Source organism: Trachinotus anak, unplaced genomic scaffold (assembly GCF_046630095.1).
Source record: "Trachinotus anak isolate AG129_WGS33_773 ecotype Australia unplaced genomic scaffold, CSIRO_AGI_Tana_v1 ptg000008l, whole genome shotgun sequence".
In the NCBI taxonomy this organism is placed as follows: Eukaryota; Metazoa; Chordata; class Actinopteri; order Carangiformes; family Carangidae; genus Trachinotus; species Trachinotus anak.
The window spans coordinates 8,280,797-8,308,055 of NW_027273859.1; the positions used below are offsets into that span (position 1 = coordinate 8,280,797).

At 40.4% G+C, this 27,259-nt stretch overlaps 2 protein-coding genes across 4 annotated transcripts in view; one reads left to right on the top strand and one right to left on the bottom strand.

The window, feature by feature from the left end:
- Nucleotides 1-16,416, bottom strand: part of adgrd1 (adhesion G protein-coupled receptor D1) — a 30,984-nt gene extending 14,568 nt beyond the window's left edge. The window contains exons 1-14 of one of the 2 annotated variants that reach the window (XM_071482306.1): nt 16,003-16,221; nt 15,878-15,914; nt 15,395-15,511; nt 14,706-14,804; nt 14,169-14,291; nt 13,890-14,066; nt 11,007-11,264; nt 9,667-9,734; nt 8,978-9,127; nt 8,802-8,852; nt 7,099-7,222; nt 6,634-6,741; nt 5,322-5,397; nt 4,277-4,418 (exon numbers count right to left, since the gene is read on the bottom strand). In XM_071482306.1, the coding sequence (XP_071338407.1) occupies nt 4,277-4,418; nt 5,322-5,397; nt 6,634-6,741; nt 7,099-7,222; nt 8,802-8,852; nt 8,978-9,127; nt 9,667-9,734; nt 11,007-11,264; nt 13,890-14,066; nt 14,169-14,291; nt 14,706-14,804; nt 15,395-15,511; nt 15,878-15,914; nt 16,003-16,077 (1,605 nt within the window). In that variant the 5' untranslated portion in view covers nt 16,078-16,221. Of the gene's footprint in view, nt 1-4,276; nt 4,419-5,321; nt 5,398-6,633; nt 6,742-7,098; nt 7,223-8,801; nt 8,853-8,977; nt 9,128-9,666; nt 9,735-11,006; nt 11,265-13,889; nt 14,067-14,168; nt 14,292-14,705; nt 14,805-15,394; nt 15,512-15,877; nt 15,915-16,002 lie in introns of both variants that reach the window. The other variant, XM_071482307.1, reaches the window with a different exon arrangement.
- Nucleotides 16,417-17,437: 1,021 nt separating this feature from the next.
- On the top strand, nt 17,438-24,871 carry stx2b (syntaxin 2b). 2 transcript variants are annotated; one of them, XM_071482308.1, is made up of 11 exons: nt 17,438-17,862; nt 17,969-18,043; nt 18,138-18,237; nt 18,970-19,044; nt 19,157-19,230; nt 19,547-19,655; nt 22,225-22,298; nt 22,471-22,608; nt 22,831-22,941; nt 23,137-23,256; nt 23,428-23,566. In XM_071482308.1, the coding sequence occupies exons 1-10, from the start codon at nt 17,833-17,835 to the stop codon at nt 23,230-23,232; spliced, it is 882 nt and encodes a 293-aa protein (XP_071338409.1). In that variant the 5' UTR covers nt 17,438-17,832; the 3' UTR covers nt 23,233-23,256; nt 23,428-23,566. The 2 variants fall into 2 exon arrangements, with proteins under 2 accessions (XP_071338409.1, XP_071338410.1); XM_071482309.1 differs by lacking the exon at nt 23,137-23,256 and having other exon boundaries at nt 23,428-24,871.
- Nucleotides 24,872-27,259: the final 2,388 nt, after the last annotated feature.

Here is a 27,259-nt window from a genome sequence, read left to right on the forward strand (position 1 = left end):
TATATCACTGTTAGTAAACCTGTGAATGAGAAATTCAAGAAAAGTGACTACAGTGATCAATCAATTGTCAAAATAGCTGAATGTTATTTCCATCATATCCTCGTTTGAGCCTAGAAACACTCACATAGACAAAATCAGCACCAGGACCTTTTAAACTTTCCTCTGGGCTTCAGCTCAGCTCTGCTCAGCACGTAACAGGAGATGGTGGTCGCGAGGTTGGAGTGGTGATAGAAAGGGGGCGCTCAGTGGGAGGAGCTGTAGAAAGAGACTCTAAATCTTTTAGCAAGAGATGCATAGCAATAGCCAGGCCACCATCTGTAATTGATCAGTATGTTGGCTCACACAGTCTCTGTTTGTATGTGTGTGTTGGTGTGTGGATGGGTGTGGGTGGTTGGGAGAGAGAAAGAGAGAGAGAGGGAGAGGGAGAGGGAGAGAGAGAGAGGGAGAGGGAGAGGGAGAGAGAGAGAGGGAGAAGAGGTTTTGCCCACAAGATTTAAGCTGGGCGTGTGCTGGGAGTTATAAAAAGACTGGCAAAATACATAGCACTTATTATTGTGGCAGAAAGAACTGATAGCAGCACTGGTATACATGATTAGATGATTAAGAGGTATCAGAAAATGTTAAATAACCTTTGTGTGTGTATTTTAAAAGCTGCTGAACAATTAATCCATTATTCTCCACACGTATAGGAAGTTCCAACAAGTCTAGACATCTTTGTAAACACAGGCCACCCAGTTCCCCTTTCTGCCTCTCACCTCTTTACTCACTTCCCTCCAAACTCTCCTTCATGCTCTTTGAATTATGGGAGGGAACTGTTTGATAAAACTTAACAGAAAACTTAGTCACTAACAGTTTTTTGTCCAGTCATTAAGTGAATATTTGAACTGATAGTAATTGTGAGGTCAACCGAATAAGTGTGATAAACTCAATACTCATATTTTCTTAGTTTTTAAAATATTGTCAAATGTATTAAACTTATATTCACCGTGTTTTGAAAATAAAGAGGTAAGAGTTTGACATTTTGGGAAAAACTCTAATTGAGCAAGTCTTTAACAGAGAGTCAAGAAGTAGTCCAGCACATAATGCCTGATACAACAGTGTGCTGATTAAATGAATGAACTGCACTGAGTGAATTGAGTGATGTTAATAAGTGAGATTTAAAGGTGCTTGTAGGCGAACCTTTCTGCTAGCTGTTTCTCTCTGTTTCCAGTCTTTAAGCTAAGCTAAACTAGCAACTAGCTTTGGCCTCATATTTGACATATTGATTTAATCGGGCTATTTGTAAGTTTTCTCTTTAGTTGACTGTGGTTTCTTGCCTGCAGTGAGTGGTGCTGATTGTTGCTTGACAAGAGCATTGTTGTGTTTACGAGACAGGAGGTTATAACACACCCTCTGAGCAGCGCTAACTCTTTAGGGCAGACTAGAGACGACAGTGAGTTGCTGGTGACATTAAGTGACGAGGAGGGCTGGGGCTAGCTGGTTAGTAATGTAACTTCAGAAGAAGAAAATAAGTGATAGAAACAAGACTAAATGTTGGTGTTGCTTCCCACCTCTGGAGACAGCTCTTTGCGAGTAAAGGAATAAAGTTTGATGCTAAACTTGCAACATTTTTTGTAGACTAGCAACAGCTGCTAACATTGGCTACGTAGGAATAGCCAAACTTACAAATAGCTCTTTCATGAGTGATATTAATCTTCTCTTCTAACTTTTTGTCAGAAAGCAGATAATAAAATGTCTAACTATTTCTTTAATGTTAATGATTTGAAGTTCTACATTACATCCACATAAAATGAAATAAAAGTCAACGGAGGAACAGGTGGAGGCCACCAGCACTCTACTCGTGCTGCCACCCTGTTCCACCCTTCGCCTGGGCCGCCAAACTAACACGCTGCTTTATAAGCCTGTAAAGTCAGGCCCCCATGTCAAAATCTGTTTTTTAAATCCTCTCAGTTTTGACCCCATAAATCGACTTTGCTCATGAAATCAATCTTTCCATTCATTCACTTCATACCATCAGTGTGATGCTTTGACGGAAGAAGAGGGCAGGGAGGAGGTGACAGCCTTTTTATGCATGTATTAATGTTTAACTACAGACCCCAGTGCCTCCCACCCTCCTTTTTCTTCTCTTCTTCTCTCCTTCAGCCCTCTCAAACTGAACTGGACTCAGACAGGAGTCATAAATCACTGAGCCAGGGTCCAATCAACATCACAGCTGAATGGCGTGAGAAAGCGTGTGGGCCTTGATAACACCTTGTCTGGGTATCAAACCCACTCCGTACCACATAATGTGAGACGGCGGCATCTCGGCTCTGACTTACTCAAATGGGAATGGCATGACCTCAGTGGACTGTTTTAGTGAGCTCAGGGGGCATCAATCAGGAGTGCAAGGTCGTTCAGACACCCACCACATGGCTTTGACCTTCACTGACTGGTACCTGCCATGTCACCAGGTTTTTTACAATTCGGTGACTCCATCAATCCATGGTACGATACATCTTATCAGGGTAAGTGTCAGATAGAGAAAATGGATGGCATTTGGGTTTGAGCCACGACAGTAGGTGATTGTTTGTACGGTACAAGAGGTGGCGCACAGGATTTGTTGTAACCATGACGGCATGAAAAGACAGATGAGGAAGCTGACATATTTCTGCTTTAGACACAGTCAGGCCACCTGCTAAGTTTTAATGAAGTCACTGGGTGCTTGTCTATTCTCAGGAGATAAACAGAGAGGTCAGCTGCAAATCACTTACTCTAACTCACTGAACTGGTGCCATGAGAGGACATCTTTAAGGTTTAACTTGTGCACAGAGCAAAGAGCGACATAAACAATGGCGGGAAAGGTTTGCCACATACTGTGTGAGCCGCCCTCCCTGCCTCCAAGCAAGGGAGGTGATAAGTATCCACCAGTTGCCAAAGACATTAAAACTCCAAAAATAGTCACTTTTTTGACTAAATCCAACCACAGGTCTGTGCTGCAATCCAGTTATAGCAAAACACCCGCTTTCCTGGACATGTTCACAGCCAAAAGCACTGTGTGCCAAATTACGATGAAGCTCCTAAATATAAATCGTGGTCCAAACTATGCAGCCTAAGTTAAGCATGAAAGTGCTGGCATGGTGCGTTCCAATCAGTATGCGTTAGTAATAAGTATAACAGCTTATTTGTAATGGGTTAGAGGGGAAAGAATGTAAGAAACCTGATTTATCCTTACATCAGAGCAAAAGGCAGTCCAACTAAAATAGAAACACCTTGACTCAACAGACAGCAGAGCTGGTGAGCATCTCCAGCACTCCCATAACAAAAGAGATTATAAGACCTCTCCCATGGTGTCCGCTAAAACAAACACAGTAATCATTGTCACAGGAACCAGGCCAGATAATTGCAGCATAAACATTTATTTCACCAGGGAAAATGAAGGCAAACAAAGCAATATTACCATGGTTTCATGAAGCTGCATGGTTTTGATTTGTACTCTTATGAGTAAGGAGAGAGAAAGTGAATAATTTTTGGAAGGGTCTTGTAAAGTAGACAGAACTACATTATTGGGGGGTTGAGTCCACTGATTTTGTCTACTGAATTATTAATGTTATTATTATTATTGTTATTGTATGATCAATTAGGACAATTATTTTGGTTAAAAAGAATGGCTTCAAAATCCTGTTACTATGTGAAAAATTTACAAAAATATACATGGCTGTGAAATACACTGCTGAATTTCTGATTTTACGAGGAAGCAAGCTAATGCAATACACATTTTTAAGTAAATTTTTATTATGAGTTTCAACTGCTTTTCCCAAGGAAAACTGGCACAGCCCCTGCCATAAAGCAGCAAGGAAAAAAACATGTTGTTCATAAAATAAAGTTATTGTTTCTTTCAAAGCACTCTAAGCCTACAGTTCAAATGTCCATAATCAGTTTGCTTTCTGGAAGCCACACGCTCTGTGAGGGAAAATTTGGGCAGGCTAATGAAAACCAAAATAGGCTTCACTCTTTGTGCTGCTGAGTGCCCGGCTGCACAAGCCTCGGTCAGTGATAGACACTCATCTACTTACATAACAGAACACCAAAAATAGAGCTGATAGATTTCATATGAGGGGATTCAGCTACTTCAGCCACAGGCCATCTTTCCTCTGATAAGGTGGATGTCCCACACTGTGCCTGCCAACTGGAAAAGCACTCCTTTTCCCAGCATGACTGACTCACACAGAAAGTAAAATGCAGATAAGGCATGAGTCAAATCCAAAGACACTGGGACACTTAATGGGTTGAATCTTACCAGCACGTGGGTGAGGACGATCTTGATGAGTGGTGCTCCAGAGAGGTTGACTGACAAGGCTGGTGAAGGCTCCACTTTCAGAGAGATCAGACAGCTTGCTACCTGGATCTTGTGATCCTTGAAATCGGCTGCTTCGTTAATCCTAAGAGGCAAAAACAAAAAAGAGGAAAACATAGAAGATGAGACAAAAGAAAAGGCAGCAAGCAGAGGCAGAAATCAGAGGCACAGATACAAAAGAAAGAGAGAAAAAAAGACGTCTAAAGAGAAATAACTCATAGAAGTCAGAAAAAAAACTGGCGCTCACATCAACACAGAAGTGTTACACATGGGTCCAGAGCAGTAGCATTTAAGTGGGACTTTGATCATCTGTCTATAATCAGTCACACTGACAACAGCAGTATTGCACCAGTAGTTTTTCAAGGTCATCTGATATGTGACATTGGGATCATACAAGCATCACCTCTCTACCATGATACAAAGGTACCTTCTCACCCACAGAGGAGCACGGCATTGGGAGAGCCATATGAAAAACAATCAGTCACAAACATCTCCAAATGTACTGTCACATATCTCACGTTCTGTACTTTAACTTCTATGAAGTATGAAGTGGGGAAAACATGTTTTTTAAATTGCTGGTGTGTCAGGTTTGGTAAAAAAAATAAACGCTGCAGCACGAGTGGAACAGGCTGGTCCAGTGATGAGACAATAACTGAGGGGGAAGGGGTGGATATGTAGAGCTAATAGCAGGGTGTATCAGTCAGTGGAGGTTGAGTGGTGAGATTAGAGATAGCCGAGAGGACAGATAAGGCCCTGGCTCCAGGCATCAGCTGTCCTGTGGCTCAGGAAGCAGAGGCGCCTTAGCGCCAGTGGACCTGATTCCCCACACAGGAAGTACAAGGAGAGAACTCATATTTACACTCAGTGACTTTGTTTATAGCCTATTCCCAGACAATTCCCTTGCTAAAACAAAACTGTATGACAAGACTTTTTGGATTGGACTAACTTGAATTAACCTTTGATTTTGAGCATCATCCCTTCCTCTTACCTGGTCTTAACAGGGCTGATCTCTTTGTAGTAGCTGTGCATGTTGTGGTAAAAGAGGCCAACGATCGTGGTTTGAGCTGAGGAAAAAAAAATTATAGTTGAATGTGAGAGGCATGGACAGAGAGCTGGGAATGTAAAGCAGTGCTGCTAAAATGCTCACAAAGAAGGGAAGTTAATTAACGCCATCTTGCCGCCTCACGCTGGCACAGGCAGGCTAACAGGACTGTATACTCGCACAAGAGTGAAAGGGAGAGGGCCACAAACCACATGGATGTTGGGAAGTCTTATGAAACCTCCACATGACTTCACCAGGAGAGCAGGGGGTCTGATCCCCCACCCCTAATCTGACCTATCTTCCAGCTCGGACCCACCTCAATACTGCAAGATAAACAATTAAATTGGAGGAAATCCGTAATGGTCCTGTTCCTCCTTTCAAAGGCCTTCTTCCTGGGCCCAACTGACTGAAACAACAAAAGCCTGCTGATATCAAACAAATGTGCAGTGTATATGCTGCAGGAGAGTTTTTAACCTTCCAAAAAATCATTTCAACAGAATGACCCCCAGGAAGTCCTGCAAGAGATCTTGAGGTGGCCAGGAGGAGAGAGAATGAGAAAAAATATAAGAAAGTATCCAAAAACACCAATGTGTCGCATTCTCTGTATTTAATTAGAATATAAAACCTTGCCTTGGAGCATTGCATACAGTCAGGTATTCAGAGCTATGAGTTAATTTGGTCCTGGCTTTCATGTGTCAAGCAATAACATATATTCCACTTCTGATAATAGTCCTTTCATGAATTATTAAAATGGTTTATTCCAGTGTTCATTTGCAACACAGTGCACGCAGCAGCCAGGTGGAGCCAAGGGAATCTGACCTGAACACAAAGTCAAACAAACTGAGTTTTAATGCCCACTGTAATTACTGCTCTCCTTCACTCCACTATGTGAGTCCATTCTTTTTAATGACAGAGGAAAGTGGAGAAAAAGTGCTCTCTCTCTCACTCTTTCTGTTTTGAATAAAAGGGTAACTGCCAACATTAAAGCCGTGGCTGGATTTCTACGGTGCACCATAAAGCCGCACAAAAGCTCTCATGGTACTCCTGTCCTACACTGTATGTTGTCTTAAATCTAAGCATAATAAATTACTGCCCAATAACAAGAGTCTCCCAGCTGGACGATTTTCTCTTGGCTTAATTAGAGCGCAAATAATGTGCAGTATTCACACTTCTATAGAGAGAATCCTCAAGATAGAAAAGGTCTGTTTTGTACATCACTCAAGACCTGTCACTTATTGTCCATAATGTTTGTACTTACACTGCATGGTGAAAGCCTCCCCAGGCACAGAGATGTAGTTCTTGCCCTGTGTAGGGAAGCGATAATGTGGCAGGTTGTAGTTCAGAGGGAGTTTCATCAGAGAGTAATCTGTTAGGGTCAGACATTAGAAAAAGTGAGAATTGTTGAGAAAAACAAACTGAGAAGCAAGCAACAAGACCAATCTTCTTTATCAGGGGTGTATCAAGGATGTCAAGCAACCCTCAGGAGAGAGACACAAGCCGGCTTAGTGGCAAACAAAATATTATGCATAAAAAAAAAGAAGATGACCCACACCCATGAAAAGCAAAGTGGAGCGGGATGACCCCTGCTTATCTGACCTGTAGTTGTCCTCTGAATGAGAAAACTAATGACGTCAGCTTGATGCTCCATGTCCTTCTACCCTAACCGTGTCTACACAAACTACAAACAGTGAGTCACCTTATGGAGAGCTGACACCATGCTGACCTGCAACAAAAGATGTTCCACCCAGGGAGATGAGAGAGTTCGGGCTGGGCTCCAATTTAGTCACCATGTGTTCCATCACTCTGTCCACTGTCTCGATCAGCCCGCTGACCACAGGGGTGGACTGCTGCTCAACAATGATCCAACAGAAAAATGTTCACAATCAATTCAATGTCCAGCATTGATTCATGTTGACCTATTGCACTCTGTCACATCTTTGCAGTTTTTTTAAATGAAAATTTTCTTACCAGGCTCAATTTACAAACATAAATTAGGTCAAGTTTAAGGGCCACTCAACCAATTTTACACACAAAGGTTAATTCTCTTGAAGAGTCCTTAGCATGTGAAGACAGTTGTATAATGTGATTATGGAGGGAACTGAAGTCTAAGAAAATAACCATGATGTTGTCATCAGGGTAAACTCAGTTTAGACTTTGGCACTAAGAATGTATAACCAAAACTATATGTTACAAATGGGGTGGACATTTAGCAGGCAGGAAGAAACAAGAAATGTATACTATTGGTTGCATTATGGCAAATGCAGGATCCAGTGATTTTAGAGCTTGACCCACAGGGACTAGAAGTCAGAATATCTCTGCCTCTTTTGCTTTGATTTTGTCCATTCTTTTTAAACTGTCTCCTGAGTCCCCCAAGTTTATGGGAGCGCAATATAAAGCTGGAATAACCCTTTCATTAATGATTACATACTAATAAGAAAAAGCTGTAGTAACACAAATATAAGTTTTAACAAATTAACATTTAAAGTGGGACCATATAACTGCTGTTGAACTGACGCCACTTTGGCTACAAATGACAATTATGGGATAATGTTTAATGCTAAACTACTTATTAGCATTTGGCTATAATGCTATGGTGTGTAACAGTAAGAGTCATAAAGTCAGTGGAGTGACTCAGTAATTTTTATTATACGGACATATTCATTTCATGTTTATTAACATTAGATAACATTATCCATACAGCCTCACTTGGTCATACCAGACCAAATAAGAAACTTTAGCAAAACCCTAAAGTGTGCTGACCTGAGTAATTGTGTGTTTTGAATCTAATGAAATTGAATTGGATCGAGTATTAAAAAATGCAAACAGCAAACTAACGGCCTATGTAGTTTTAAATTGAAATCCATACAAAAACTTGACAAAATGTGAAATTTTCTGACACGTGAATGGCACGAATCTGATCAGAGAAGCTAATCACAGACAGGTCACAAGGGGCTTTACTGAACACTGTATCTACAGTTTTACATTCTTGTACAGGAACATCTGTTTCAGCTTGCTCCTACAAAAACAGACATGCTAGTTCTGAGCACTAAATGTACTGAAACCACACACTTGCTCAGAGTGTCTTTCTTCTGGCAACAATGTTTGTATATGAGAGGCCAGGATGAGTGTACAGTGCAAAAAGCTGCAAATTTACATTCAAAGCATGCTGCTGCACAGCACTTTATAGTCAGCAGTTCTGTCTTATACAATTTGCACCACTGCATTTGACTACATACTGTAATCCTGTGTGGGTACACTGCCAGATACTGTTATTGCTGCTGGCACCACTTCCGCCAAAAATATACTGTGTTAAAATCTCAGACTCATGGATCTCTTAAGTGCCTTGGATTAAAGTATTCACCAATTTGCATATGTTTCATTATGTCATGTTCAAACATTGCACAACAACAGTGTGAACTCATTTACCTCTGGCAACCCTGGAGAGGACAGCACTTCTTCCACACTTTTGAGAAAAGCCTGGGTGGAAGAAAACGGACATCACGGAACTGTTGCATCATGTGCACATGGGTGGGCATTGCGTCTGTGTGTGAACTGGTTTTGCAAGCGTAACATGTGTGTGTGTTCATGTGTGTGGGACTGACCTGTGTGAGGTTGTTGGCAGTGTTGTGAGGAATGGTCCTATTGGGCAGTGCCTTCAGGAAGCCCAGCACTGGCATGGACTCCGGATCCTGGGAGCTTTGGACCTCGTCACGCTGACTGCTGCTGACAGGAGGACTTACTTCAGTGGCTCTCTGGGGAAACAACACATCAGGCATCAAATGAGGTTTACTATCAGGAGGTACTTTCCGAAGGAGCACGGAGTTCCAACATACACAGGATGTTTAGTGACTGATAGCCTGAATTCAGGGAATACTCTTTGCACAAGTGATTCAGTGTTGCTCTTTTTCAGTCCAGTGCCCTACAGGGAGCCATTTTGTGTGTAGCGTGGAGCAGCTGTCTCCACTTTATTCTATTTCTTTATCCGTTTTCTACCTCCAAAGCCCTTTAATAAACATGAGTCTATTCACATGTGCTCTCAATATCCTTTCTCCCAACTCCTCTATCTTCAAAAGGAAATAACAGCTCAATAAGAAGTTTGTGTTTCTATTGAGTCAAGCAAAGGCTGCCATCTCTCTTCTGTGCTTATTTTGGCCCTGAGCATTTCAGCAAATTTGTCATACAATTTGGATGCTGTATTTGTAAGGAAAACCTTGATAGTTCACACATGCTGTATAAAATTAGATTTAGGTATCAACTCTGAGCCTTGCTAAGTCAGAAATGACACACTTACAACTGTTGGCATAGTTGAGGTGACTTCTTTGGAGAATCTGGGTGTCGTGGCAGAGGCCATGGCTTCACCTAGAAAAGACAATAGACAGAGCTCTATTGAAATAGGATAGAAACCACACCAGTGACCTGTACAGATGGTCATAATTCACTCTTTATCTCTGGTAGATTTTCCAGTTTTGATAGCCCTTGCCGTTTTGTCATTTTGTTATTAGGCCCTTTGTTGAACTTGACCAGGCCTGGCTGCTGTAATGTAGCTGGACTTTATCACCATACAGCTTGCAGTTTACGAGGCTGGACCATGCCCAGTCATGAAAGGAGATAGATTACAACCTCCACAAAACTGGGATAATCAACCACATTAATACTCCGCCACTAGCTTCTGTACATTTTATGTCTTTGCTGTCATTTAATAAAAGCGGCACTAACTAGCTACCAAAAAATGGCCATATATGGACGTACATTAGACGCATCACTGTGAACCGTTCCTGCTCTTCTTTGGTTCAATGCAACATTTTATATGAGTGCTCTGGAGAAGTAAAAATATTTTTCTGTAACCATAACAGTCAGGCTCTTTGTGTCTGGTAATGTTCTGTGGAATATATTGCTTTTGGTAACGACTTCGAAGAAGAAATCAAGGCAGTGAGCACTTCACACATTATGACCAGTTCAAGCTTCAGTGGTACACAGTAATAGTTTTCATATATCACTATACACACAATGGGAGATACAGCCCTCACTAATCGGTCTGCTTAATACACAACAAAAGGTGATTCAGTCTTTGCTAAGCTGAAAAGGTACATTTCACTAGGCTTTGAACCTTTTGCAGACTACCATGAAATTTGGTTAATATGGATTATCACAGCAAAATATTATTTGTAAGTTCTCATAAATTTCAACATGTTTTTTTCCATTTATGGCAATCTACTGATCATAGGAGGAAAACAGCAAGAGAACAAAAACAGAGTCTAGGGGTTTTGTCGTGTTATAACCTGTCACTTTAAATCAAAATGATCTGCCCCCTGCAACCTAACCTGCCTCTGGACTCTTTTAAATACTTATAAGGCAGAAATATGTGAGCCATGGCACTTGTATGATGAAAGGTCATGAAAATGTTTTTGCGCAAGAAGAACCATTTGACAGGGGAGTGGGGTATATTTGTACAGTTTAACATCTTGTTGTTATGCATGAATGCTGTGGACGGAATGTAGAAAGGAAAAAGACGGAAATTGCTTTTTAACCCCTATTTCCTCAGTGCGGAGTCAAGAGGGAGGAAGCTTTATAAATTATATGCTATGTCCTAGAATGACAGGAAATACTTTTCAGAAGAGAGTGACGTCCTACCTATGGCCGCCTTGTAGTAGAGCAAAATCTCATTAGCAGAAAGGGCCCTCTCCCAGATCACAAACTCATCAAAAGCGCCTGTTACATAGTGACCATACGCCCTGTCATTGCCCGTTCCAATGACAAGGTCCGGGTGGGGGTCCCCATAGTTCTCTGAGACATTGCCAGCAGGGTCACCAGCAGTGAAGGTCCCATTGATGTAGACCTTCAGACCATCCTTTTTTGTCCATGTGAAGAGAATGTGGGTCCAGTAAGGTCCTGACAGGAAAAAACAGAGAATAATAATAGTTTATGTACAATTATAAACGGCAGTTTTACAAATAAGCACAGCAAATGTTAAGGCAATGCAACAGTGGATGATAAGGGCAAAAGAAAGCAAATTGGGAAATGATCAAAACTGACACACAAATTCAGGTATTAGTATGGCTTTTCCTCCAAGTTTTTTTTGTTTCTATTTTGCTCCAACAAACATAGTGGAACACTTAGGTTCTGTTGTGTAGTGCCGCTCACGACGGATTAATACAAGAGGACGAACCTTATATCTTATAAACGAACTGAACTGAATCACTTCCTGAAACGATCCATTCATTTCTCAGTTCAGTTGAGCTCTCAGTCTGTTGCAAGTGAACATGCAGGAATACACTCACTCACTGAGAAAGTGATTCAAGTCATTGATTCGTTTGCAGTAACGTGATTCGTTCCCTGGGACACACTCACTCTCTAAGTCCCTGTGAGCGAATGCAGGGACACACTCACTCACTTCTTCACTGTGAGGGAACAGTGCATGATAAGTGATTCATTCATTGAATGTACTACGCAGTCATGAACCCTTAATAATAGTCAGCGGCTCAAACAGCCAGAATCAGGCCCAGCAAGTTCAAGAGTAATGCAGAACTGTAGCTCAGTAAAAAACCTTTAAAATATCAAGTATCAAAAATCAAAATGGAGTTTGGTGTGTTTGTCAAAGTTCCTGAAGCTGGGGATTGAACATACACTGTTCAGCCATCTTTCAGTTCAGTGAGTGGGACTATGCAGGCAGAGCTCCAGTCCGGCACCAAATGAATTTGGGGAATTAATCTTTTTAATGAACTGAAAGCAAAATAAATATGGGCCATACTTGGCCACATGTTTGTTTTCATCTGGCCCAGCATACGCCTGGCTCCACAACCCAAATCTGGCCCATATACAACATGACTGTCACATGTTACTTCCACATCTGGACCAATTCTGGTGCACACACCGAAAACAATCCCAACAACAGCCCAGACATAGAAGTACAGGCCAGGCTTAGGTCACGGGCCATATGTCTCATTTTGCTATCTGAGACAGGTCTAAAAGCCCAAATTTATTGAACTTACAAAGTTTACATTTATGCTAGCGGCTCTGTGAGGCATAGCACTGCTTTGAGCTAAATGCTAACGTCAGCATGCTAACATGCTACAATGACAGCAGTAACATTTGTCATGTTCATCACCTTATGTTAGTGTGTTAGCATGCTAACATTTGCTTGTTAGCACGGAACACAAATTAGCTACAACTGAGGCTTATATGAATATGAATTGTTTTGCGGTTTGGCAGGTATTTCTTCAAAAACCAACATATTGGGCAAAATTAAAATTTTGACCTGATTATAGCGCGTGATAAAAAGTTCAGGGATAACCGAAGTAATTATGATTCATTCATTAGCTTGGTTAAAATTGGCTTAAATTATTAATTGTTGATTAATTTTCATCAACTAAATCAAATTAAGTAAAGTAATTGTTTGTTTTAGATCAAAGCAAATTGTCTTTGGTATTTTATGAGATAAGACTATGTAATTCTGCTGTAGAACTCCTGGCCAAAGTCTGTTCTGGTCTTAAAGCTGTTAGCTTCTCTGAGGTGTTTTGACAATAAAGGGGGTCCCAAAAGACAATACATTCACTGTCTGAAAACACTTGCGCCAGAAAAGTCCAACAACCAAGAACACATCTCATTTGTTGTTAGAATATAAACCATATGTGCCAAAGACCATCTCCCTTTAAATGGTTCAACTCTCTCTTTCACCTCTTTATGCAGAAGGTTTTATCTACAGTGTAACATTGTTCGCCTTTACTGACATTCACACCGATCAGAGGGCACCTCAAGGTTTAATCAGTCTCCCTCAAGCTAATCCTCACACTTATGAAACGCAAGGGAGAGAACTGACAGATTCTGACAGTATGACCTGAAAGTTGGGCATGTCACACTATATGGGAACCAGATGATGTTTGATCCCCTGTAACTGAATACTGAAATCAAAATTGAATTATGACGCCCCGTGAACACAACTTTGAGTAACTGCAGCAAAAACAAAGATGACATAAGTCATTTGAGTCCAAAATACTGACGTTACGTTAAGCCTCATATGGTTTATTCAAGTTTGTCAAAACAGTTTTCCAAATCATTTCATCTCATTAGAATACAAATTTTATTTCCAGAATTGAATGCAAAGTATTGGTTACACTCTGACCACTGTCATGTTTCACATTTAATCTAACTAGATTTTTACTCAACAAACATTATTGTATTTAAAAGGGAAATGACTGCATCTCATGACACATCCATGATATTTTTATGTTTTGTGAAACAGCGAAAGATTTATGAAATGTATCCCTCACTGACCAAATCAACTGCCCGCAGCTACATCTGGTGTGACTTAACCAAACCATGAAAGCAATTACACATACACACACACATATATATATATATATATATAAATAGAGAGAGAGAGAGAGAGAGAGAGAGAGAGAGAGAGGAAGAGATTTCTTTATTTGTCATTTTTATGGTGCATATAACTAATGGGTGCCTATGGAAATTTAACCAAAGCAACACTGTGTTATACACAGACAAATTCGTTCACAGTACCTGGAACTCTGATGTTGGCCTTCCATCTTTGGTTGTTGCCTCGAGTGTAAAACTCCACATATCCACCAAAGGGATTGGTGAAGACAGAGAAGCCATTGGAGATAACTTTCCCTCCAGAGGCTACAGCAAAACGGGACTCTGCCTCGCAGTTTTTCCAAAAAAAGGAGAAGGTAATCCCTAGAGAATGATGGAAAATCAGTTGTAGCCATAGAGACAAGACACTGAAATGGTTTGAAAGTAATTTTTGGGCAAATTATTTTATGCATAAACTACACTCACCCTCAGGACCGCACAAGGTAGGGTCACTAATGCAAGAGTTCTGGTAGTTTCCAAAGTGGAGAAAGGTGCCACCATTATCTCCGTTTAGAAAGATGCCCTTGTTAACCATTCCCTCAACAATGTCTGTGGCAAAGCACAAATCAGAGACATCATTTTGCTTGAGTCTAGTTTAGTGGCAAAATACTCATAATGTTTAGTTATCTGCTCATTCAACAAATGAAAATTTCCAAAGACCTTTAATAGTAAACTAGTCATAAATTGTTTCACAAGTGATGAATATGCTTCTTGGTATCTCATAAAACCCCTCCATGAGCATTAACAGACTCAGTTTAATGTATTAATATGTTTTTGACTTCAAGCTCATGAACAACAACAAATAATTAAAATTCCTCATGTTGTGGTGGACAGGCAAAAGACTGAACAAGGAGAAAAGGATGAAGTGCTCAGCTCAACCATGTGTAAATACAGGGACGACAACAGAGAGCGGTGGGTGATGCAGGAATGAATTTCAGTGAGCAGAGAGTGATTGATCCTCACCTACTGTTGCAGAAATGTTAGTGTAGGCAGAGTCATTGGTATACACATAGGAAGAGTTATGGGAGGAGGGGAGCACAGTGTGGTTGTGGATTCTGAGAGCTGGACAAAGACAATGGAGAAAAACAGTGATTCACACCTATATAGACACATAAGAAGACACAGGAGAACAGTGAAAGGAAGACAACGGGAGGGACGTGGTGTGCAGGTATGAGACAGAGTGATGCTGAGCTGAGCACACAGTGGCAGCGCTCAAAGAGGACTCACTGACTCCACACATCATGCTCAAGTCTATACCTGATCCCTCTTCAACTTTATCATTTTTTATACTTGAACTGACCAATTCATTGACAACATGGCTGCAAACTCAACGCACCTGAAAGAAGTAATCGTCTTCTAGTCCTTCACCAGTTTAAAAAACTCTAAGATGCAGAATAACGATCTGTTCCATTTTTACCACCTCCAGATTATGGTATATTATATGTAAAGTAATGCAGCATTTTAATTATTCATCTTATAATTTAAGTAATAAATTTGACATATAATCTAACACCACTCAACACATTTAAAAAGCATGATGGCTGTGGCTGGAAGGTGGGTGGTGAAAAACGGCTTAAGACCATGCAGAGAGCAATCAGAGAAAGATGGTGCATTCCCATGAGTATATACAGTCTGTTTATGTATGCACATACTTATGTTGCTTCCGTTAACATAACCTGGTCTGTTTCCAATCTGGTCCCACAGTTCATGGATTCCGTCCACAGCATCGAGAGGCCAGTAATGTGAGGCCGTGGCCAACACCTGCAGGCCTGGACGGAGAGTTCACGAATAAACAAGGATCCAGAAAGGGCTTTTCCCCCAATCAAGCTCTGCCTCATTACTCAAAATGTATTTTCCTGGCACTCCAATTTGGTTTTTGGAGGGATTAAAAGATTCATAATAATGAGCCCAAGAGCTGTAAAAGTTGTTTATTCAACAGTTGATTCTGATTAATGTGAAGAGCAGTAAACAAATCAACAACATCCTCTGGTGTGAAAGCTAGCAGAGAGTGAAACACTTTGTTTTCACAGCTCACTGTAAAGTTCTGATCCAGATATAATGTCATCTTATCCGAATTTAAAACAGTATGGAAACATGAAAGCAATCATACCACCCATACAAAAATTCATTACTACCTGGATGTTTCACAGGTTGTACCACTTGAGCATAAACCTGTAAAGAAATCAAATGTATTTATAAAGGCTGCTATACAACAGATGATCAGACTATATATTAGAGGATAAGACTACAGTAAGCTTACCTTAATGCATGAGACAAAAGCTGTAAAAAGGTTAATTCGCAAAGAAAATTCCATAGCTTTTGGAAAATGTACCATATGCAGTCTTTTCTAAAAATAACTGTTAAATTCCCAGATAAAAATGAATCCTGGAGGAGTCACTCATTATTCCAAGATGTGAAAACTTCTGATCAGTCCATGAGTCCAAACTTAGGAATAAAGTTAAATAATAATACAACAAAAGTAATAGAACAAAAAAAAAAAAAAAAAAGGAATCAATTTAGTATTCTGGCATGAGGCAGAAAAACTTGCCCTTTCATGATAAAATGTGGCGCCAAACTTCCAATTCCACGCAGAAAACTGTAATCCGTGATCTTAATTCTCACACTGAAGCAGTACTTGTGTCTTGGAGTTTCTGTGCCTGCATCTGGAAACTGCAAAGAGCAGAGAAGCTCCGTGGAGGCGTACTGGGGTTGCTGGACTGAACGTGGGAAATGCAAAACGTGATGTCATTTTTGGATCTTCTGAGGTGGGGCGTTAGAGCTGTGCGTAAATGGCATTATTTGTGCGTAAATGGAGATTGCGCCGGGAATGAATGAGATCAAGCTCAGCACTATGCGATCCAAAATCATCTGTTTAGATGAAAGATAGGTATAACCATGACCAGTTTTGGATAGAGGGTTAAATTACAGGGCAGCACTCCAGACTCTATGGGAACAACAGGGATGCTGCTGAGGGTGAGAGGTTTTTGTAACAATCTGCTGAAAGCCAAGCAGACACGGAAACCACTGATACAACACCTGAAACGCTCATTACAACTTTTCATGGGTTTCCCACTGGGTTGCCTTTGAACCATTCGAAAAAGAAAGACGATAACTTACCACACAGGCCACTGTAGATCCACGGAGAATTACTAAATAGGAGCAATGAAGTGTCAAATGATATGTGGGTCAGATTTCGACTTTTCGTGAGTTCGTTTCTGTTTGTGAAATACTCAATTGATTAGGACAAGTCCCACAGGTCGGGGAGTCATCAGCTCCACCAGCTCCCAAGGTCAACTTGGATACGTATGACGGTAAACAGCGCCACCGTGTGGCCAGTTGTTCAACCAGTGCTGCTGATCTATTATTCACCGTGGACCTCTCATATGTCTGACTGAAGCTAAAATTCATCATCTGGTAAAACAACAACAAAAAAAAAAAGCCACTTTGTCTTTCATGTAATAAACCCAGAAGAGTCACGCATTCAATGTCACTCGGAGGTAGCCTTGTTTTTAATGGAGGTCATGTATTCCCTTATTTTCTACTTTCTATCCTTCCAAAGTATAACAGGATTACATTTATTTAGTCCGTTTGTCATAATGGCCGATCAAATTTAATTGAGGGTGGACTAGTTTCTCCCCCCTGAGGCAGAGAGAGAGAGAGAGAGGGGGGGGGGGGGGGGGGGGGGAGAAGGCGTTACCCAGGGTGAGAGATATTGTGGATCAGCTACGGACCCTTTATGCTTGTGCGGTGACAAATATCTACACAGAGTAGACCAGAAACAGTGACCTTATATATATTTTTTATTTCAGTTGAGCTCTCATTTTGTAAAAAGCTGTATTTTAGACTCAGTTTTTAAAGAAGCTAAACTTTTAGACCTGGTGCGCGCTCTTCCTATTTCTACCGTCTCAATAACGCTGTAAATGTAGGCCCACTGTGTTTCTCAGCCCAGCTCAGCTCAGCCCAGCTCGACCATCTGGACCTCGGTCCACAGTGAGGTGGCTCACCGTGACTCTACTCATGGAGACTTCCACGATGACCCAGCGGGTGTTGTACTAGAATCATCTGGCCAGGAGACGAGCTGATCGGTGTGATGAAGGACCGGCTGGCTGAACTGGCCGCTGTAAGTGTCTGTTTACTCGCTTTAACCGCACAGACACTGACAGGTAAATAATCCTGGCTGCACAAAAAAAAAAAAAATCACTCAAAGACATTTTTCATCTATTTAGAGTAAGACACAAGCAGAGGAGGATGTTGCAGTCACAGTGGACAGAGACGGCTTCATGGAGAGCTTTTTCAGGAGGGTGGGTGTCACTGTGGCTTCCAGGATATAAGCTGGTCTTCAGGATGATCCAAGATACTGATACTGTTGGTTGATTTATTCATTGCTTGGTTTAGGTGGAGGAAGTCAGAGGTCTCATTGATAAGATCTCCTACCAAGTGGAGGAGGTGAGGAAGATGCACAGCATGATCCTGTCAGCACCCAACCCTGATGACAGTAAGTGTGTGTCTTAAGTGTGTGTAAAATAAAATAGGATGAACAGGAGACAGGGAGTATGAACTTCAATGCTGTCACATCTGTAGTTTTTAAGGATTCATTTGTGAATTTAACTGTTTTGAGGTCTGCTTGGCTGGAGTTTGACTTTTGAGGCACAATGTGAAACAAATGTCTCACTTCCTTTGTTGCATTTTCCTCCTCACTGTAAATGAATGGCTGGTTGGCCGGAAACCTGTGAAGGAAACAGCAGCATTTTGCGCATGGCTTTGACTTGTTCTATTAGGAACCTTTTAAATATGCTGTCATTTGCAGATGTTTGTGGAAATTAGTGAATAATAATACATTTTTAAAGCTATAAAACAGGGTCATATGTCCTGGGAATCAGCCCCTGGTGTTGTGTGAGCTCAGGCCTGAGGACTCTGCAAGACAAAGGCTCTCCAGTTTACAGTGCCATGGCATCATTAGTGATTGAGTGTAATGTAACATATTACAGTGTTTTAAGATCCATGACGTGGAATTAGTCACCAGGGAAACAAACAAAAGGCCTGTGCTTTATGCTGTGTGACATCTGCAGGGTTGCTGCCAAGTTACGAGATGAAATCACAGTTAATCCAATATTTGCAGGAAGGAGAGTCAGAGTGATTAGCTGAATGACATTATTTTTTCTCATTAACAAACCCAGTCGGATGTGTTTTCCTATCTGTGTGTGTGTGTGTGTGTTTGTGTGTGAAGGAACAAAGCATCAACTGGATGCCCTGACCAGTGATATCAAAGGGAATGCCAACGTTGTGCGAACAAAACTAAAATGTGAGTGGGACCATTACGTGATTGTCACTTGGATATTTATTAACTGCACTAAACAAAAGCTGATGTCATCTGCTGTTGTATAATGTTGTTCCATAACTCTCTCCTTCTGAAGCCATGGAGCATAGTATGCCCAAAGATGATGCAGTTAACAGAACCTCTGTTGACTTCAGGATCCAGAAAACACAGGTCAGGAAACATACTTATGACTGCAAACTCCTCACAAACTACCCTCATATGATCAGCTTCACCCATTCATTAGTACATTAATATTTAGAGGGAAATGGGAATTATGTGTTTGTGTATATGTAGGTATATCCAACTTTTCAAAATAAGAAAATTATATAGTATTCACAATGAAATCCAAACATTTCCCTGTCATGGTCTCTGTTTTATGGCATTTAATTGTTTATTTTCAACCTTGCATGAAAACAGAATACAAATCACTTTTGATTCCAGTACCCACATTTTCACTCTTTGTCCTTGTGACTTTACTTGTCCTTAGCACACAGTGCTGTCCAGGAAGTTTGTGGAGGTCATGACCCAGTACAACGAGACGCAAGTGTCCTTTCGGGAAAGAAGCAAAGGAAGGATCCAGAGACAGCTGGAGATAAGTAAGTGACAAATAGTGGACCTCCTGGCCCTTCGTGAGGCTAGAAATTATGAGCTATATTAAGGCAATAATTTTTGAAGCTTTTAAAGAATTATTATTGATATAAATTACTAATGCTGACAAGAACTAGTCCTTTCAATCATTGCTATGGTTTGAATTTGGTTGCATGTACAAGACTTGTGAGTGCCAGATGTGTAAATCTAGAGATAAAAGAGTGACAAATAAAACCCTGAGGCGCCGTTAGGACAGGATCCAGGAAACAGACCACACCGGTTTCCTCTCTGCTTCTCTGGACACCAACCTAACTGTTGATAAACAGACAGCAGCTGCAGGACAGGATTTTTTTCTCAGATTTCTTCAAGATGTCATGGTTTTTCTCTTTTACACATACCAGCGTCACAACTGATCACACCTAAACACTAGATTTTCAATGTTTTGTGAGTGTTAATGGATGTTAAATGAGGAGTGTTAGAGTAGTAGGATTAATCAGAGAATAGAGACGCACGAGAGCAGCAACCTGTTATATAAAGATACATACTAGGTCCTGACAAGGTACAGTGAATAGAAATGTACTGAAAATGTAGATTACATCATCAACACGATGTGTAAAGCAGAAGCGTTAGTGTCTGCGGCAGCACAAGCTACAGAATCTACATTTAGTCAGTGTGAGATTTACCACCAATGATATAAACTATAAATTAGTATCAGTATATGAACATTCACACTTGATTATTAGTTTTAGCTTGTGTTCAGTGTGTTTGTCTTTGCAACAGGACTACTTGACATTTTCCACCATTTTTCTGAGGTGTATGTTTGATCATCTCTGTTCAAAATTACAATGAATAAACAAAAGCAGAGGCAGGGTGTATCAGGTGCAGTGTATTATGCATGTATGAGTAACATGATACAATAGTGAAAGGCAAAAAATAGGACTGTCTCCCTCAGTCCCTGCGGCCAGCATTAATGAGCGGCTCCAGTTCTCCACACTGCAGGCGGAAGAGCCTGATACTGGAGACACCTTGCTGTGTTTGTGTTGCCCGGGAAACGGGCAGAGGGCTCAGCAGCCTGTATAACAGTAGTTCACCTGTCTTTGACACGGCTATGAACCTCGGCCTGCGCTGTCACAGACGTACACCAGTCATTTACGTCTCTCAGAGGTGAAAAGGTTTGCGCTTGATGTCTATTGATGAGCTGTAATGGCTGTGTGTTTTACTGTGTTTGGCTCCGTCTCTCTGAGGAATAACCATTGCAAAAGGTGTGTGACATACAGTAAGCACCTGCACAGAGATCTGGCTCCCCGGGGAGGGTGTTGCACAACAGCAGGCACGGCTTCAGGAAAAGAAAGCTTTCTGTTTATAGAGTTTCAGCAGCTGTTTCTCTGTGAGGGGTGCTGGGCTCCTTTGTTCCTCAGACACTTCTAATCTTAGTCACAAGCACAACCCTTATCCACGAATAAACTGAACACCACAGCAGGAGCTCGCTGTGATTAAACATCAAATTATCTAAATGAACAGTCCTCTGATGAATGTAATTTTAGCAACTGTTGCGCTGAGATTTAGAGCTTTTCCTCAGCATGTTTTTCCAAACCCCAAATCATTTGTTTTTTAAAGCATGTCGACACAAGTCTTGCGGTGACTCCTAACTTCAACCTCACCCTCAGTGTGTCTTACTTTAACTGGGTCTTACTGAACACATAATCAGTCTGTTTTACATTTTGAACTGTTCCATTAAACAATACAGTACATCTTGGGGGAAAGTCAGCACTGTGTTTGTAGCAGTGTCCCCTGGGTGGGTAACAGAGACATTATTTTTCTGTCAGCCCAATCAGCAGAGCTACAATGAGGCTTCTTCTCCTCACACAGTGGGTTTATACACAACAGCTTCACACCACTGCCAGACAAATGTATTACCCTGGGATTAAACACACACCAGTCTATATTGTACCAGGGCTAAGCACAGACATTTGTTGTTTACATTGAAGACATTTTTTGGACACCATATAAATCAGAAATTTTACACATGCACGCACGCACACACACACACACACGCACAGTTTGGACTTTTAAAATCGTGAAGGGTAAATATAGAGACCTAGAGTAAATAGGGAGTGATTTTGAACACAGCCCAGGGCTTTTCACAAAAGACATTTTAACGAACCACGGTGATAAATGAGATTAATGATGGATGAATTCCATTTAGCTGCTTTGCTGTCAGGCCCTGGTTCAGCCCTGGCTCTCTGTCACACTGTTATGGCTCTCTGGGACACTTGAACAGAACAGACAGAGCCATTAGTAATGTTACAGTATTAGTAACACCAACTATGACAAGTGAAAATGTCTGCTGTCAAAATGGCCCACTAATTTAAGACAGCATGACATGACATTTTCCTCCAGTTTCACCATTAACATTTTAGGTTTAATATTTTAGTACTAGGAGCTGGATGTGGGCGAACAACTTCAAAAAGTCACTTTTGCTAGGGAAACCAAAAAGTAATGAATCAACTAATTCTGTTTACTACTATTATTATTATTATTATTATTTTTTTTTTTTTATTTAATTTTATGTTTTAGCTGGAAGAGTGACCACCAATGAGGAGCTGGAGGACATGTTAGAAAGTGGAAATCCATCAATCTTCACATCTGATGTAAGTATCTTGTTATGGCAGTGTTTAAAGCTATTACTGCCATCTAGTGGTGGTGGTGGGGGAACTCAGCTAGGGTGAGGCAGTGGACTGTCAGGCCTTTTTTTCCACACAACCAGGAAAATTTCCTTGTATTTATTTATTTTGCCTTGTCTGTCTTTCTTTTTTTCTTCAGATCATTTCAGATTCCCAGATCACACGTCAGGCTGTGAATGAGATAGAGTCAAGACACCAAGACATCATGCGTCTGGAGTCGAGCATCAGAGAGCTGCATGCCATGTTCATGGACATGGCTATGCTGGTAGAGACTCAGGTAACCGAAAACTCTCATTGGAAAGGTACATAGGTAAAAGATACTTACATCTGTCACATTTAGTCTTATTAGTCTACTTCTAACATTGTCTTCTTGGTAATACTCCCACATCTTGTAAGTTTACCGGTTTATATCCACTATGTTTCTTTCCAAGTACCAAGACAAAACCCAATGTAATGCTCGGTACAATATATAAAAGCACTGTGATTCTGTCATTTACAGGGGGATATGGTAAACAACATTGAGAAGAATGTCTCCAATGCGGCTGAATACATTTTTAGTGCAAAGGAAGAGACCAAGAAAGCAGTGAGATACCAGAAAAAATCCCGAAGGGTATGTGTTCCTTTCTAATTATGTGTTGCTAAATTGTCACAAATAAAAACATTTGTCAGTGTCAGTTATATGAGATGTCAACGTTCACGTGGCAAACTCCAGTCACGTGTGACCACTTAAAACTGTTTATAGCCTTTCTAATAGTGTGAGAGTTTTAGTGATAGCACAAATAACAACCTCTTCTTCACTTGGCAGAAATACATTATCCTTGCCTTTGCTCTGTTGATCCTGCTTGCTGTCATTGCACTAATTGTTGGCCTGTCTGTTGGACTAACCAAACCTCCTGTATGAGACCTACTGTGATTACTACGCGAGGTAACGACACATCCACAACTTCCATTCCTTGAGCCAAACATTCATCCATCCATCTGTCCATCTATATATCCATGAACTAATCCATGCATTCAGCCACTGAATGGTTTAAAGGATTTGTAATGCAGTTCTTCATAATCAACCCTTCTGACTCCTTTCTTCTCTTTTTGACAGAAACTCCTCTGCCTTGCCGTGTGTGGGGTTGCAGGTTTCCTCCTTTTACTCATCATAATAGTTGGGAGTCTTTGAGTGATGAATATCACGGTTCACAACCTTACAGCAGTCAGCTGCTCCTGTGGTGATGAGGCAGGGTGCAGCTTCATAAAGAGACAGTCATTCACTATCCAACAGCATTACAGAGATGATCTCTAAGTATAATGTGTGTGACCCGCTTTGCGCATCAGACCTCATGATACACTGTTCTAAAGCAATTCTATACAGCTAGAATAAAGCGTCCTGTCTGCGCATATCCCTTTGCCTTAGATGTATGATATAATGAACACTGACAGCACATCAGATTTATACGCTGGTGTACGTCCTGTATTGCTGCCATTTTTTTCATGTTGGGTATCACTTTCAGACATTTCTTGGTCTAATGACTTAAAGGAATAGTTTGACACTTGAGAAACATTCTTATTCGCCTTCTTGCAGGGAGTTAGATGAGAAGATTGGTACCATTCTCATGTATACGATAAAGATGAAGCTACCACCAGCAGCCTTTTAGCGGAGCTGAACATAAAGACTGGAAACAGAAAAACAGCCTGGCTCTGTCCAAAGGTATCAAAACTTGTGACACATCAAGTTCTTACAGGGTATTATGTGCCAGACTATTTCTTGGCCAGGTGCAGTGACTTCCTGGAGTCTTGCTGGTAGCCAGGCAACTAGTGGACGCTCTAGGACGCTCTACATCCCTCATAAAACTGCAATGTGCCATTTTTCCATTTCTGTTTGTGTATGGAATAAACAAACAAGGTATGCCTCAGGCTAATTTTTGACAGAACCAGGCTAGCTTTAACTCTTAGTTTCCTGTGTTTGTACTGAGCTAAGGCTGTAGCTTCATATTTAGCATGTAGACATGAGAGTGGCTTGACTCTTTTCAACTTACTTTCGGCAAGAATGCAAAAAATTTCTCCCCAAATGTCTAACTATTGCTTATAATATTGTATAATCAATGCTCTATTGTCCTTTTGAATATTTACTGTAATTCATGTGAACTGAATGTAAAACAGCTACAGCTCAGGAGTCCCGTAGGAATAGAAAAACGTAAAATATATATATATATATATTCCCTGTAAGCCTTTTGAGTTAATTGATTTTTAATCAGAAGAAATATTTTCAGATGAATCAAATGAAATTTATCAATTAATTTAATAACTCATGACATTTAATTTGAAAGCTTAACTTATTCACTTGTGTTTATCTCAATCACTGTGTGTGATGACTGAAATATTAGTTGTGAAAAAAGTCATGCTGGACTCTTGGATGATATTTCAAGAGCACACATTTTCATTTTGATACATTTGATTCATTTTAAAAAAATGTTTTTAAGTTATATCTTGTATTTTATATTGAAGCAGAATAATTCATTCAGGTATTTAAAAATAAAGAGTAGAAGGTCTCAGAATGCTTGCTTGTTTGTTTCCTTTCATATTGCCATATTGAAGGTGATAAAGTTGGACCTATTAGTTAAAACTGCAGGAACACTCCAGATATTTTAAATTGCAAACACTTCTGAATTTGTCAGACAGAATTAAGGTTATTTTCTCTGTTCTTTTAACACCCCAAACATTTGGAGGTTCAGTTTGTTTAGAGGAAAACAGAAAGAAACAGGGTGCTGTTTACTTCAGGACTAATGAGCACTTTGCACAAAGCGCTTGACTTCCGTGTAATCAACCAAACAAGATTAGTGAAGACAGTGGAAGTAAGCCCCCGGAGGGCAGGTTGTTTCCTCTCTTTGAATTAGATCAAAGGAAACTTCAGAGGTGCACTTAGAGTGAAATGCCAGTGAATGTCCTTAAAATCTGTATTTGAAGGTGTTTTCAGGTCACTGAGCGAGACAGATGTCAAGTCAAGTGATACTATGAACTGTGATTAGACTTCGACACAGCAGCAGGATAAGTAAGTTCTATGTAAATCTGTACATTTTGATGCTTTGGTAAATGAGAACAAATGTGTAAAAAGTAATATTTTGGGAGATATGGCTGTTTAGTCTAATTGAGCATTTATTCATGTTCACCATGTTCCATACTGTTGTCTGTGAGGGCATGCTAACTGTGACAGTCAGCAAGCTATTTCAAATGACAATGATCAAAATGAAGACAATTTCACCACAATAATGTAGTATTGTAGTCACAAAGTATCCATCATTGGTCAGCAATGCTAAAGGAACATACATTGTACATGCAGCTACATAGACACCACTGAAACAGTCGGGTTAAAGGTGTTCGTAGTTTTCTTAAAAACAAGTAGGCCTACGTTTACATTTAGTATCACAAAAATGTATTGTGTACACCACTGAGGCCGAACAAACACATTCAATACATTTCTTGTGCAAGGCCAACTTACTGAACATTATGCAATAAGTTGGCTTTGTGGCTTAGTGCCATTAAGAAAAGTAATCTGCACACAAATCTGTAAACCTGTAAAGGAAAGAGAAAAGTAAGTAAATTTAAAAATGTGGAAATATAAATTAATAAGAACAAAAAGATGATTTTACCTATTGCTCTTGCTTTTACCCTATTTTTTGCGTATTTTGCCATAATTTATTTGATATAGTTGCACTTTTTTTTTGTTTTTGGATTTTACTTTCTTATTCTTTTATTTATTCCCATTCATAGTCCCCACATTTATTTTATTCTTGCTCTCACTTATTCTTTTACAGATGTATTCTTTTTTATGGCACTCCCATGACTCCATACCTTAGTCCCTAGCAGTCCTCTTCTTCCCTGCACTTCACACTTTATATTAGCATTGCAGGAAGTTATGTATGGAGGTGGTTAGTAAAGGGTATTCTGTTACGTGTATAATTCACCTTTTCAGTATACTTGTGTAGCTTACTGAGGAAAAAACATGCTGGGCCTGCTTCTGCCTCGTCACATTGATGCTACCTTGATTAGTGGTCCCTCGGCGCTCAGTCACACACCTCGTGACGCTGTTCGTAGCAGGACAATAGATAAAGCTTATAATACATCCATGATAAAGCTACAGCGGGACATTCAGACAAGGCATGGCATGGTTATCAGCGTGCAGATAATAGGCCTCAGGGCAGATTTGTGGTCTGAGGTCAGTCATCAGGGAATCGTGCTGACTTGATCTGACGAGAGAGCAGAGGTGTTAGTTTGATACCATACACTCAGTACATCATGCTTTAAAACTATGACTGCTCCTGCTGCCTGTAGCACTGTAAATATTAGAGCTAACTAACCAGTCGCGGTCATGTATTTAGCCTTTTGATAGAGATGGGAAAGAAGTGCCAATATGCAGGTGAAAAAACGACAGAATACTTTTATTGATTTATATATAATTGAATTGAATTTTTAATCAGCACTACATGTGCAAAGCTTGCTTTTTAGAACTCCTCCTACAGTTTAAGCCTGATCTGCCTGAAAATGTACACATAGTATCTCCACATGTGCCTGATTAAAAGTTATAACAAGAATCTTTGCACCATAAAAAATTACATTACAATCATGTTGTGAATTTTAAATATGATCCCTTTTTTTTGTCTCTTCCTCTGTAAATGACATTAACGAGTTTCCTCTAGTTTGGACGGTTCTTTGCAAATCTTTTCCCATTCCTTCTGTTTCTGAAGGTGGTGTCTTAGTTATAGGAATTTATGAGAGTAGTAAGCTGGCAGATGAAATAGTGGCCCTACTAATGGAATTTGAAAGCTTTAATTTCTTCCGTACTGCTAAATATATTTTCATCGTTCCCCTGATCCAATCATTACCATTCTCAAGTTTCTTCTGTGCTGGTTCAGTAAAGAAGGGAAGTCATTCCAGTGGTA

Excerpts from the sequence above, each read along its gene's own strand:
- stx2b (XM_071482308.1), top strand. The coding sequence starts at position 17,833 with ATGAAGGACCGGCTGGCTGAACTGGCCGCT. Across the intron at positions 18,044-18,137 it reads TGGAGAGCTTTTTCAGGAGG|GTGGAGGAAGTCAGAGGTCT; the intron begins GTGGGTGTCACT and ends TGCTTGGTTTAG. Across the intron at positions 22,942-23,136 it reads ACCAGAAAAAATCCCGAAGG|AAATACATTATCCTTGCCTT; the intron begins GTATGTGTTCCT and ends TTCACTTGGCAG.